The sequence below is a fragment of the Cibotium barometz genome, chromosome 1 (genome assembly GCF_041138505.1).
Source record: "Cibotium barometz isolate CiBa-2024 chromosome 1, ASM4113850v1, whole genome shotgun sequence".
Classification (NCBI taxonomy): domain Eukaryota; kingdom Viridiplantae; phylum Streptophyta; class Polypodiopsida; order Cyatheales; family Cibotiaceae; genus Cibotium; species Cibotium barometz.
This window is the reverse complement of record NC_141046.1, coordinates 68,256,024-68,268,976: the sequence shown is the minus strand read 5'-3', so window position 1 is coordinate 68,268,976 and position 12,953 is coordinate 68,256,024. Positions and strand designations below refer to the sequence as shown.

The window sequence follows — 12,953 nt, the reverse complement described above, 5'->3', positions numbered from 1 at the left end:
ATGGCTTTAGTAAGTTCATAGTATGTCATCAAAGACTCTCCAGAAACTCTAAGAAAATGATTTGAAAGGGTCTTTAGGTGCCGCTCGATTTGACAAAACACTCATCTAGATATTATTGTAAAGCTAGTTCTGATTTTTATAAGATGATAAATAAATGAGTTAGTGCTCTGCCCTGCATATATGCAGCAAAAAAGTGAAGATTTTCCTTCGCTCCAGTCTCTCTCCCTCATGCGTCTTAATTCCGTCCCCTGCTCCAAAAGATTGATCCATTTCCTCTATAGCAACTGCTGATTTCTAGATTATCTATGGTTGCTCGGCATGCTTCTTGCGTGCAGAGTAGCCATTTTACTGCAGCAAATGCCTATAGAGATGATAGAGTTCTGTCTCTTGCTGATCAAGGAGTATGAGAATGGTCAATGGTCTAGAGGAAATCATTTGGAGACAAGTGCAAGGCATGGACACAGCCTTGGGTCATATGGGTGAATGTTTGGCAGTAATGTACTGATGTCCACTTGGGTGGCAAACCAGGCACGGCCTTAATGGACCTGCGACCTCCATGTTGTGACGGTAATGAGGTTTTTAATCATGAAAACGTGACGTAAGCCGTCGTAATTGGTAAGGGTCCCCTTTGATAGGGCTAGGATAAGGTGGGAAGGGCAGCAGGTTGAGTGGAGGGGCAAGGACAGGTAGCAAGGTGAAAACAAGGGGTATGATTTGTAGAAAATGATAGCTTGAGAACAACATTGTTATCATATACATCTGTGTTTTTTTCCCAAATACAATTGATTACGTCAAGCCTTCACAAATGATTATCTAGGTAAATGTATTTGTAGAATTTCATTCTTACTTCTGTTGTTGATCTATTTGCACTGTGCAGGTGTGCAAACCTACAAATCCACAATGTGGAAGATGTAAAGTGAAGAGTATGTGCCCAAGTGCTTTGAATGATATCCAAAATCAAACATTAAAGAAGAAAAATAGAACGCAATGACCAAACAAGTGATCCTTTTATGAGCAGGTAAGAATGCATCTTCTTTGACTTTTGTAGTGGTTAGAAGTCAGCATGATGGGCTTTCCAAGAAATTGGGAAATTTGAATGTATGTGTGAGTGATGGACCAACTCACTGTTTACATAGCGGATGCCAGTCGTAGTGCTTGTTGGAGGCTTGAGGAAACCTCCAGAAGTATAAAAAAGGAGTTTACCAGTCACCTCAATTAAACCACATTTTCTGGCATTGTGATGTGTTGGTGTGAAAATGCATCAATTCTCTTAATGCAATGGTTATGCTAGTATAGTAACAGGCTTAGCCATGAATCAATCCTTAAATGACTACTCAAATAAGCAAACGCGTAAGACCAAAAAACTGGTGAAACTAAGCAACGAGGCAATTGAACATAGCAAAAAGAAGCCACGAGAAGGTGAGGAGATGTAAATGCACCACGGGGACCAAAGCCGTGTCAGTCAGTATATTGGTTTGAAGCATATATCAAATTCACGTGCCTGTGATGTGTAGCTGAAAGGAATGTAATGCATGGTTGATTAGCAGAGGTTTACATGCCTGTTGCCATTAATTTTGAAGACACGAGTTGCCCTTCACGATGTTATGAAGAACAAATGCCACTATACTACAAACCTCACTATTTTATTTTCTTACATTGTCCGGCGCTTTTAAATATTGAAAATAAACTATTAAAAAATTTGATAACAAAACTGTAAAGCTCATGTAAAAAGAAACTCGAAATGAGAACTTTGAACATGAAAAACACTTCGGAACATCATCAGAAAATCAAACTTAGGTTTTTCACACCATACGTTTTTTCATGCTCGCAATGATTATTGTTTAACCTATGAAAAACTTAAAAATTACGCCATGATTTTAGAAATTGCGTTATTACATTTAAAAACACTTATATGAGAGAATATTATCCTTATCTTGAAAGAATCTGAGATTTTCATGTCCATGAAAACTCAAAGACTAGTTTTTTCTCCAACTTATGATTAAGGAAAGATTTGAGAACATAATCATCAGTGGACATCAAAGGAACATTAATGTGTATAATTTACAAACATCCAAATTAAAAACTCAAAAATTTGTAGTTTTTTCAGGTCGTGAAAGTCTTTTTCACATCCACGAAAAATTAGACAATTTGCACATCATAAAAAACTCAAGTTTATGACCATATTTGGATTGTGGGAGTATAGTGCATACTTCTTACCCTACGAAAACACAAGTTGCATGCCTAATTAAAGCCCTACACCTCCATATGTGCCTGGCACACAAGAAGGGGTAAAGGATGAGAAAGAGGAGTGATTAATACCTGGTTGAAGATCCAACACAGTTGGTTTTCCAAGACCAACCCCGCCAATGGCCATAGCTACCCCAATAGATCCACTAAGAAAGGATGTTGAAATAGGAAGGCGGGTGACTAGGGAACTAAGCACAACTCATTCACAAAGGCCTACCCAAATGAAATCCACATCGTATAACAAAGCTTGTACAAAGATTTACGATGATAGGGACTCAATTCAGTATATAAATCAACCTATGAGACCTGTGGGCTAATAGATAATCTAACGAAGATTCATTCATTTTTCCTAATGTTAGATGGAAAGGCCCACCAATGAAGGCTTAGGATAAAGTTAACTTCATGCGGCTTAAAAATCTATTCATGCCAAGTTTTGCACGAAAAAAAGTGGTAATAAATGGAGCCAATGGCACAACTCCATAATACAAAGCGACAAGAGCATGAGTTAATCAAGGATTATTTCTCTTGACTAAAACATATGAACTCTCGATGTAAACTTCAAGAGAAGTTGAACAATGAGACCCAGCCACATTCCAAAGACTTATGAATACTGCTTTTAAGGACTTCTTAAGAAAGTTTTTTGAAGTTTTCTTGAATGGTTTATGCATTCATTTGTCTTGGAAAGAGCACCTACGTGCCTAAAAAGGATGTTTAAAAAGTGCCAATTTTATTGCATATCCTTAAATCCTTACAAATGCCGATTTTGGGTGAAACAAGGAGTTATTCTTGGGGAAGTAGTGTCCCAAAAAGGGATTTCCATAGATGAGAGTAAAATCAAGATCATCCTAGAATTATCCCCACCAACCAACTACATGGGAGTCCAGAGATTCATGGTCAATGTCAACTACTACCATCGGTTTTTTCTTTTCTATGTGGAAATAGCTCGTCCTTTGTACACGCTATTGATTGTATATAAATGGACTGAAGAGTGCTAACGAGCCTATGACACGTTGAAGCAAGCTTTAGCGAGTGCTCCAATCTTGCGAACACCTAACTGGGATCTCATCTTTCATGTACACATTGATGCCTCTAATTTCGCAATTGGATGTGTCCTAGCACATAGCCAAGGGAACACAAATTGGACTATCCTTTTACTTTTGTAAGTCGGCACTAGATGAAGCTGAAAATCAATTACATCAACACTAAGTGTGAAGGGTTAGCAATGGTTTATGCTATGAAGAAATTTCGACATTACCTTCTTACTAACAAATTTTTTTTCTACGTTAATCATCAAGCCTTGTTGTATCTGGTAAACAAACCATGTTCCACGAGAAGGATCACAAGGTGGTTGTTGATTCTTCTTGAGTTTGATTTTATTGTGGTTGTGAGGCTTGGCAAGAAACATGTCATGGGAAGGATCATCTATCCCGCATACCTAATGGCAAAGCACCAATCGGGGTTGATGACGAGTTACTTGATGTTACACTATTCAAGATTGAGACTATTCCAGAATGAAATGAGAGAATCGTTAACTTTTTAGCTAATGGTTTCCAGAAGGAATGGAATTGAGGAAAGATTTAGCAAGAAAATTGCTAAAAGAGAATGCACCTTACCAACTTATTGTCGAAACTCTTTATAGACGATGTAAGGATGACATATTAAGATGCTGCCCTAAGGAGAATGAATACTTATACATCATCGAACAAGCACACCAACAAGGGATAGTTGGTGAACACTTTGCAGGCGACGTTACAGCAAGAAAAATATTCTAATCGAGGTATTGGTAGCCCACGCTCTTCAAAGATTATGCACTATTTGTCAAGGGAGGATGTGACAAGTGCCAAAATTGTGCAAAGCTACAGAAGAAGGACATGATGCCCACTGCATTGTGTCAAAGTCAACCAACCTTTTGAAAAGTGGGGCTTAGATTTCATTGGCCCTATTAGTCCTACTGCACGTGGCACACAAGCATACTTCATCATTGTTGCCATAGATTATGTAACCAAATGGGCTTAAGCAAGAGCTTCATGAAAAGTGGATGCCACAGTGACTGTTAAGTTTCTCTATGAGAACATTATTACCTGCTTTGGATGTCCATTTGAGCTAGTGAGTGATCAAGGTAAGCATTTCATCAATGATATAATCAAAAATCTCACTTAACACATTTATGATCGCTCACTGTAAGTCAATGCCATATTACCCACCACAGGCAAATGGCCAAGCAAAGTGCACCAACAAGGTTCTTATTTCAATATTGACAAAGATTATTGAGGCTCAACGTATTGACTGGGAGTCTAAGCTCACAACAGCTTTACGGGCCTATCGCACATCATACAAAGTTGCAAGTGGTTCACGCCATTTAAGATGGTGTATGGACTTGAGACAGTAATACTTTAGGAGTTCATGATCCCTAGTTTAAGGGTAGCTGTAAGTGAAGCTTGATGGTAATTAATTGGCTGACCGGTTATTTATTTTAGAACAACTTACAAAGGAAAGGCAAATTGCAGTGCAAAACATGCTGGCAGAAAAGGACTAAAGAAAGAAGTGGACAAGGAGATCGAGGTAGGAGATGTTGTACTTATGTACGGGGTCCGTAGTGAAAAGAAAAAGCTTAAATATACTGTAAAGGGGCCAATTAGGGTTTGTGAAGTTACTGCACATGGTACCATACATGTTGAAACTCTTGACAGAGTTGAAACTGTCGGTTTCCTTAATGGTAGCAAGTTTAAAAAATAGTGTGGACCTCTTACCGAAGAATCCTTACGTGCTTCTCATGACAAGAAAGCCACCAAGGAAAGGGCCAATCAAAAGGAGACCCAAGCCCAAGAGGAGGCAACAGAAAGACGAGCCAAACTTCAACAACGTCGATAAGAAAATCATAGACCTACTGCACAAGCTTATGTTAGGCAACAGAAAGACGAGCCAAACTTCAACAACGTCGATAAGAAAATCTTAGACCTACTGCACAAGCTTATGTTTGAGAGATAATCGACAACATGGAGGATCACATCCTAGCTCTTAGAACACCCATTGAGTTGCCTAGTCCCTATGGTAAAGTGTTCTATAATGCTATGCTTGACACAGGTGCTAGTCATAATCTACTCTCCTTTGCTACACGGAATCAGTTGGGTAAACCTCAACTTGAAAAGTCAAACAAGCGAATAGAGAATATAAGTGCCAAAAATACCAAAGTACTTGGTTTTCTTAGAACTATCATATCTATGGTGATAATGGGCACTTAGTTGTTAGGTTTTTAGTCATGGCCACAAGAACTTTAAAAGAACATGTCATTCTTGGACGGACCTGGATGACAGTGGCTCAATGCGGAATCAACTGGGTCACAAGGAGTGTCACAATGGCAAAAAATTCTAATGCTACACTTTTACACTCTACGAACATTGCCTCCACATCAAATACGTTGGACCAGAAAACAAGCATTTGAATGATGTAATAACAAAGCCTCAACATCGACACGATCCCATGTTGTTCCCTCCCCATCGACATCCACTTCACCACCACAAGGTTCTTTATCTTCAAGCTTCACATCTGCATCTACGTCCATACCAAACCAACTACCACTAGGGCATCAACATAGAAAGCCACAACCTACCCTTAAGTGGGTCCCTAAAGCCTCTCCACTAGTTCTCAATCACCAACCTACTAGTAAAAAATCTCAGAGGCCCCGTCTCACAACAAAAATCAATCTAAACCACATGTTACCTCTCAATGGATTCCAACCCGTCGTCTTAAAGCTCAAGGCTACTACAAGGGTAACACATGGATTTGGGTGCCGAATACACGTCTATAGCCTCAATAGTCACACAGACGCATCAGTTGGCCAATCAACAATATCTGCCAACCCTAATGCCAGAGCAAACAAGGGAAAACAAATTGATATACCTCCATTGCCAACATCCCACAAGATTTGGATCCCAAAAGTTGTTCAAAAGATGGCATGCCCCTTAAGAAAAGGAGACTCTAATAAAGCCTCCAGTTCCCATGAGGCCTCTACAAGTTCTTCAATGCCTGCTCAGCCTCCCTTTTCAAAAGTACTTCAAGAGATCCCAATACTTAAGTAAAGGCCTACTACTCAACAAGTTCTTGAATCAATGTCAACACCTCTCCAAGAACCCATAAAAGAATGCAGTATGACTCTGCTGTGACTACAGGGTGTATGGAATTTTCGTGGATTGATACGAGTGACTCTATCCTCCTCGACCCGGATTATTTGGAACGGTAGTATCGAGGGCAGATATGTATTCCTCCTTTCTAATCCCACTCATGTTGTTTTTATGCATCACTAGGGGAGCGATGTTGTGGAGCCACCCTTATGAACGTGTTTTACCTATAGTTCCATCCCCTTGCACTATGCTTTACTTGTGAGCATCGCATGTGTTACGCAATGTTCTACTTATGTTGATACTATAGAACTTATTTTAGGTGTTATGTGACAAGACTATTACATTCCATGGTAGGAGAGACACCACAACGACACACTCACGTGAGTGTACATTACCCAATGGAAGAACCCTATCAAGATAGAACTGCATAGGAATAGGTTGTAGAGCAGGGGAGAAGGGCAAGAACTTATGGACTTACACCGTCATTTATTGAAGTAATGTTACCATGGTGGGTGATTTCCTTGGTAGCTTAACTCGCAGTAGCTACTTAGCTCACTTACCTATAGTACCCATATCATTTCTGTTGGAATTAGGGTTGCAGGAATGCACACACAACTTCAAGAAGATGAGGAAGCTTGAGCACAACACAGTAGTGTATTATGAGTGCCAAAAATGAAAGATAACAAGCCCTAGAAGATAATGGGCGTATATACAATGCACGGGGGAAAAAACCTCCTAGTGAGGGAAAAAGTGCCCCGGCGGTCCTAAGTGTGTTCACACACATCACTACTATAATATGGTAACAAATCCCCCCTGGAGTGATGCGGTGAACAAGAGCTAGCACTCATGTATAGGGAAGTGTCTAGCTATGTGGACGAATCCACAAAAGGGAGTAAGCCCAAAGCTTTGCGAAAAGCTTCGAACTTCTCACGAGGCAGAGCCTTTGTGAAAAGGTCTGCAAGGTTATCCTGTGTTGGCACATAAGCCAAACTGATCTCTCCTGCAGAGAGTCTCTCCCTGACATAATGGTAGTGCACCTCAATGTGCTTCATACGAGCATGGAACACTGGGTTCCGCGCAACTGCCAATGCGCTCTGACTGTCAGTGAAGATGGTGGTGGCAGATGGCTGCCCAACACCCAAATCAGCCATAAGGCGTCTGAGCCACACACACTCAACCGTAGCTGTGAAAGCTGCCCTGTACTCAGCTTCACAACTAGAAGTGGCCATAGTAGGCTGCTTCTTGCTCAACCATGATATGCATGAGCTTCCAAGCATGAAGCAAAAACCACTTGTGGACACGCGTGTGTCATAACAACCAGCCCAGTCAGAATCTGAAAAAACATGTAAATCTGGCGGCAATGATCCCCCCTTGGGATAAAACAACCCAAGATGCCGAGTACCACTCAAATAGCGAAAGAGGCCTCGTAATGCATACATAAATGAGGCAACCAACAGCTGTCTGATAGAGTGTGACATCAAAGTGATCTCCAGCATCATGAAGACTCAACTTCAAACCTGTCTCCATTGGAGTAGCAATAGGCTTGCAGTCTTCAAGGCCAAATCTTCGCAACAATGTTTCAATATACTTTGTCTGACACAAAGCAATACCTCCATCACACTGCTTAAATTGTATCCCCAAATAATGATGCAAATGCCCCAAATCTGACATCTCAAAAGAGGCATTCAAATCAGCCTTAAAATCAGCAATATGACTCTCATTTGGTCCTGTGAGCAGCATGTCATCGACATAGAGAGCAATGATTAGATGTACACCATCCACACGTTTAACATACAAAGTGCTTTCTGTTGGACTATTCTGAAACCCATGTGCAGTCAAATATGCATGTATTTTTTCATACCAAGCTCGTGGAGCTTGCTTTAAACCATATAAAGCCTTTTTTAACCTGCACACTTTGTTTTCCTGCTCTCTTTGAACAAAACCACGAGGCTGCGATACATACACCTCCTCATGCAAATCTCCATTTAAGAACGCAGTCTTTATGTCCAGCTGATGTACATTCCAACCATTATGAGCTGCTAATGCACAGATGCTACGAACAGTGGTCATACGACATGTGGGAGCAAAAGTCTCATCAAAATCAATGCCCTTCTCTTGAGCATAACCTTTTGCAACAAGCCTAGCCTTATGGCGATCCACTGTGCCATCAGGCTTACGCTTCAATTTGTATACCCACTTAGTGCCAATGGCCTTCTTGCCAGGGGGCAAGTCACATAAAGACCATGTACCATTCTTCATAATAGCATCGTATTCTGCTTGCATAGCAGCCATCCAATTTTCTGAACTTTGTGCCTCATCAAATGAAACAGGCTCACTTTCATCGCACATACTAGAAACAGCCAATGCATAACAATGTGACGCATAAGAGGCACCATGAGAGCCAGAACGAGTGCGACTAGACAAAGGGGCATCCAACTTGCTGTCACGCAAAGTCTGCACCAGCCATCTAGGCATATTCCTAGAGCCCTCAATCTCTTGTCTCTCATCCTCAAGTGCATCATGCACATCTGCATCAGATATAGGCTGATCTGTGCCATCATTTAAAACCTGCATAGGCTGAAAAACTGCCTCATGAGGTATTGCACTTGACTGTGCACCACTGAAAAGAGGCAACAATGTATCATAGACATCACGTGAGCTGATATCTGTCTCTTTAGTACATGAAACCAAGGGCTGAACTGCATCTTCCACAAATACAACATCACGGCTAACCAAAATGCGCTTTGTCTGTGGATGATACAAACGATAGCCTTTGCTCTCAGCACTATATCCAACAAAAATACATTTGACAACTTTGTCATCCAATTTTCTGCGATGTTGCACAGGCACTAATGCATATGCCAGGCAACCAAAAACACGTAAATGGCCAACAGATGGCTTGCGGCTATGCCAAGCCTCATATGGAGTGACAACCTGTAATGCTTTGGTGGGACACCTGTTTAGTACATAAGTGGCACACATGACAGCCTCAAGCCAAAAACCATGTGGTAGACTTTGACTCTTAACCATACATCTTGCCATTTCCATGAGAGACCTGTTTTTTCTCTCAGCCACACCATTTTGCTGTGGTGTATACGGCACTGTACATTGGTGTTTTATCCCACGCTCAGCCAGAAATGCATTAAATTCTGAAGACATATACTCCCCCCCTCGATCTGAACGGAGGGTGCCCATCTTACTTTCTGACACATTTTCAGCCATAACCAAAAACTGTTTGAAGCACAAAAACACTTCGGACTTTGCCTTCAAAGGATATACCCATGCATGCCTGGTAAAATCATCAATGAAAGTCACGAAGTAAAGGTAGTTTCCAAATGATGGAGTTTGCATGGGACCACAAACATCACTGTGAACAAGCTGCAATCTGCGTTCAGCTCTCACTGATCCATCTTTGGGAAAGGAAGCACGCTGCATTTTACCCAATATGCAGCCCTCACAAACATGCTTGACAGGTGCCTCAAGCTTAGGCAAAGAAGACACCATTTCAGATTTCTGCAGGCGCAGCAAACTTGCAAAATTCAGATGACCAAAACGTGCATGCCACAGTTTTGCATTTGAAATAGCCTGCGTATCCATAATAGCACATGCTGAATCCTCTACACATTTGCCATCCATATTGAGCTTATACAGCCCTCGACATAGTGAACCAGATGCTACAATGATGTCACCACAAGAGAGATCATGAACAGTACATCTGTCATCCACAAATTTTACAACCAAACCTGTTTTGGCAAATGCGGAGACTGACAGCAGATTCTTTTTGATCCCTGGCACATACAATGCATCAAAAAGTGTAAAGGTGTTGCAATTTGCAACATTCAGCACAATCTGTCCAACTCCTTTAACGGGATAAGAGGAGTTATTGGCACAAGTGACAGTATTCCCTGTGGGAGCAGACTCAAGGAAAGTGAATAAACTGCGCTGCGAGGTGATATGCTTAGTGGCACCACTGTCAAAGTACCATACATCTGAATCTATTGCAGACATACATGTGTCATGCAAAGATGGGTCATAACTGCACTGCGCATTGAATGCCCATTCTGTATCGTGCACAACATTAGCAGATTCATTGTTAGAAGGAGAGGCATCTGCAACAGCCATACCAGCCTCTTTCTTCTTAGCCTCTTTCGCAGCCAGCTTAGGACACGCTTTGATGACATGATCATTTCCCTTACAGTACTTGCAAAATGTCTTCTGTTTGTCACCCTTCTTCTCATCTTTGTCTTCCTTCTTTGGTTGCGCAGCATTTGCAGATTTCTGCTTACTAGAAGAAAAGCCAGCTTTACCTTTCCCGCTTCTCTGACTAGCAACGAAAGCTTGATCTGCGACACGCATAATATTCCTGTTTTGCCTTGACTGGTCTTCTTGCAGCAAAACAGAAACTAACTCCTCAAATGATAAAGCATTGGGATTGCCTTTCATCATCAAGCGAAGAGTGGAAGCAAAACCCTGATAAGAATCTGGTAGACCATTCAAAACAGTCTGCACAAGTGAACTATCTGACAGGATTTCATCTGCAGAAATGAGCTGCTCTTTGAAATCCTTGATCTTTGTCAAAAAGCTATCCATAGATTCACCTTCGTTCATATGCTCACTCTCCAACTGTTTTCGGAGGTAAGCAACACGAGCCTCATTTCTTGCCTGATACAATGTGGCAAGTACATCCCAAGCATCCTTAGAAGTCCTGCAGGAGCGAATATGTGGGATAATGGTACGTTTGACAGACAGCGCAATCAAGGCATGAGCCTGCGCATCTCTACCATCCCAACGAATCTGCTCTGCTGAAAGTGGTGGTTCTCGAACAGCTGCTACAGCACTTGTGCCTGCACCATCATCAACAGTACCTGTTTCTGATGTGTTTGCAGCATTCCCAGCCACAATAGGACGTGCATCACTACCCTGCACAATGTTCCATAACCCCTTTGCTACCAATACATGTCGCATCATATATGCCCACAATGGATAGTTGGTGCCATCCAACTTATCCTCAGCAGCCAACATGCGGAATACATCATTGTTGTCAGCCATGGCCAATGACTGTACTACTAGATGTAAATGCTGTCTGTAAGAGGTAAACCTGTATAAAATCGACCTGTGCTATGTAGCACAGCCCAAAACAGACGAATGGGCACCTGTCTTGCAGATTTTAATCTTGACAGAATCTGCACAGTAGGACGATTTTGCCTGCGCAGTACTTGGAATGCAAAAACGGAGGGCGAAACGACTTCAGATCAAAATTCTGAAACGAACAGGCTCTATTGGCTCTCCCACGGCATATACTAACCTGCAGACGCTCGTGAAACCTCGTCGCAATCGGAGGAGATGAAGCGGCAGGTGCCGGTGATGCTGCCCGGGAGGAGGAAGCCTGCTCTGATACCAATTGTTGGAATTAGGGTTGCAGGAATGCACACACAACTTCAAGAAGATGAGGAAGCTTGAGCACAACACAGTAGTGTATTATGAGTGCCAAAAATGAAAGATAACAAGCCCTAGAAGATAATGGGCGTATATACAATGCACGGGGGAAAAAACCTCCTAGTGAGGGAAAAAGTGCCCCGGCGGTCCTAAGTGTGTTCACACACATCACTACTATAATATGGTAACAATTTCACAGTGAGGATGCACTCAAACCGTTGCCTAGTATACCAGACAAGACATATATACATGAAGCAAGTCCAAGTGAGGAAGAAAATCAATCTAGGGATGTCAAATCGAAGCATGCTTATGAGCTATGGTTATCTGATGATGAGCTTGGTAGATGAGTATGATTTACAGGTTATTGAGGTACAATGCCAAATCCAGATTTACAACTTACAGTGTACGTGCAACCTCGATATGGACTGGATTTTTCTCATTGTCCAAGTGTATTCTAAACCCATACTCATCTTTTGCTATTGTTGTTTTAATCTTTTTTATGATTCTCCATTTAGTGTTTGTTTGAGTGCTTGCTTGCATCGTTATGTGACTCATCTATAAATTTTCTACTTATTACTTGGATAACCATTTAGGATTTGGTCCTAGTGTAATCCTACCTGAGATCGACCTTAGTGTATGACAAAGGAGTATGCCAAGTACTCCATCTTCCTTAGCGTGCCCTCTTTAGTTAGAATAGAGCCTTCTAGGTGAATTGTGAAAGTGAAACTAGTTTTTTTAAAATAAAAAATAAAAACAAAGAAAAAATACTCTAAAAAATCCATGTGTGATCTAGGTAGAACTTTTGGCTCTTAGTCATGGAGCCTTGGGACCGTAGCCTTGACCTCCATGGGATGGAACCTTTTGTGGCTAAAAACCTATCAATAAAGGGCTTTAAAAAAAAAACCATCATTGTAGAGGTACTTAGCGGTTCTTAGATATTGTTGTATGAGGTCTCTAGGCCGTTACTTAGGTCTCTGCAGAGTGGTATTCTACTTTTATATTTTTAGAATCAAAATAAACGCTTATAATAATCGCTTAGCAATTTCATTTATGAGGTGAGAAAATAGTTAGATATTGTTTCACCAAAGTGATAGTGTGTAGAAACTAAGGTCATAATCTAAACCATGCTTTTTGCTCCATCTTGGTTAA

The 12,953-nt window shown here is 41.2% G+C and overlaps 1 protein-coding gene across 2 annotated transcripts in view; it reads left to right on the top strand.

Moving 5' to 3' along the window:
* LOC147642376 (uncharacterized) overlaps window positions 1-12,953 on the top strand; it is a 156,408-nt gene that overhangs the window by 143,156 nt on the left and 299 nt on the right. Inside the window, exon 7 of one of the 2 annotated variants that reach the window (XM_086805707.1) lies at window positions 878-1,018. In XM_086805707.1, the coding sequence (XP_086661833.1) occupies window positions 878-991 (114 nt within the window). In that variant the 3' untranslated portion in view covers window positions 992-1,018. Of the gene's footprint in view, window positions 1-877; window positions 1,236-12,953 lie in introns of those variants that run through there. The other variant, XM_086805706.1, reaches the window with a different exon arrangement.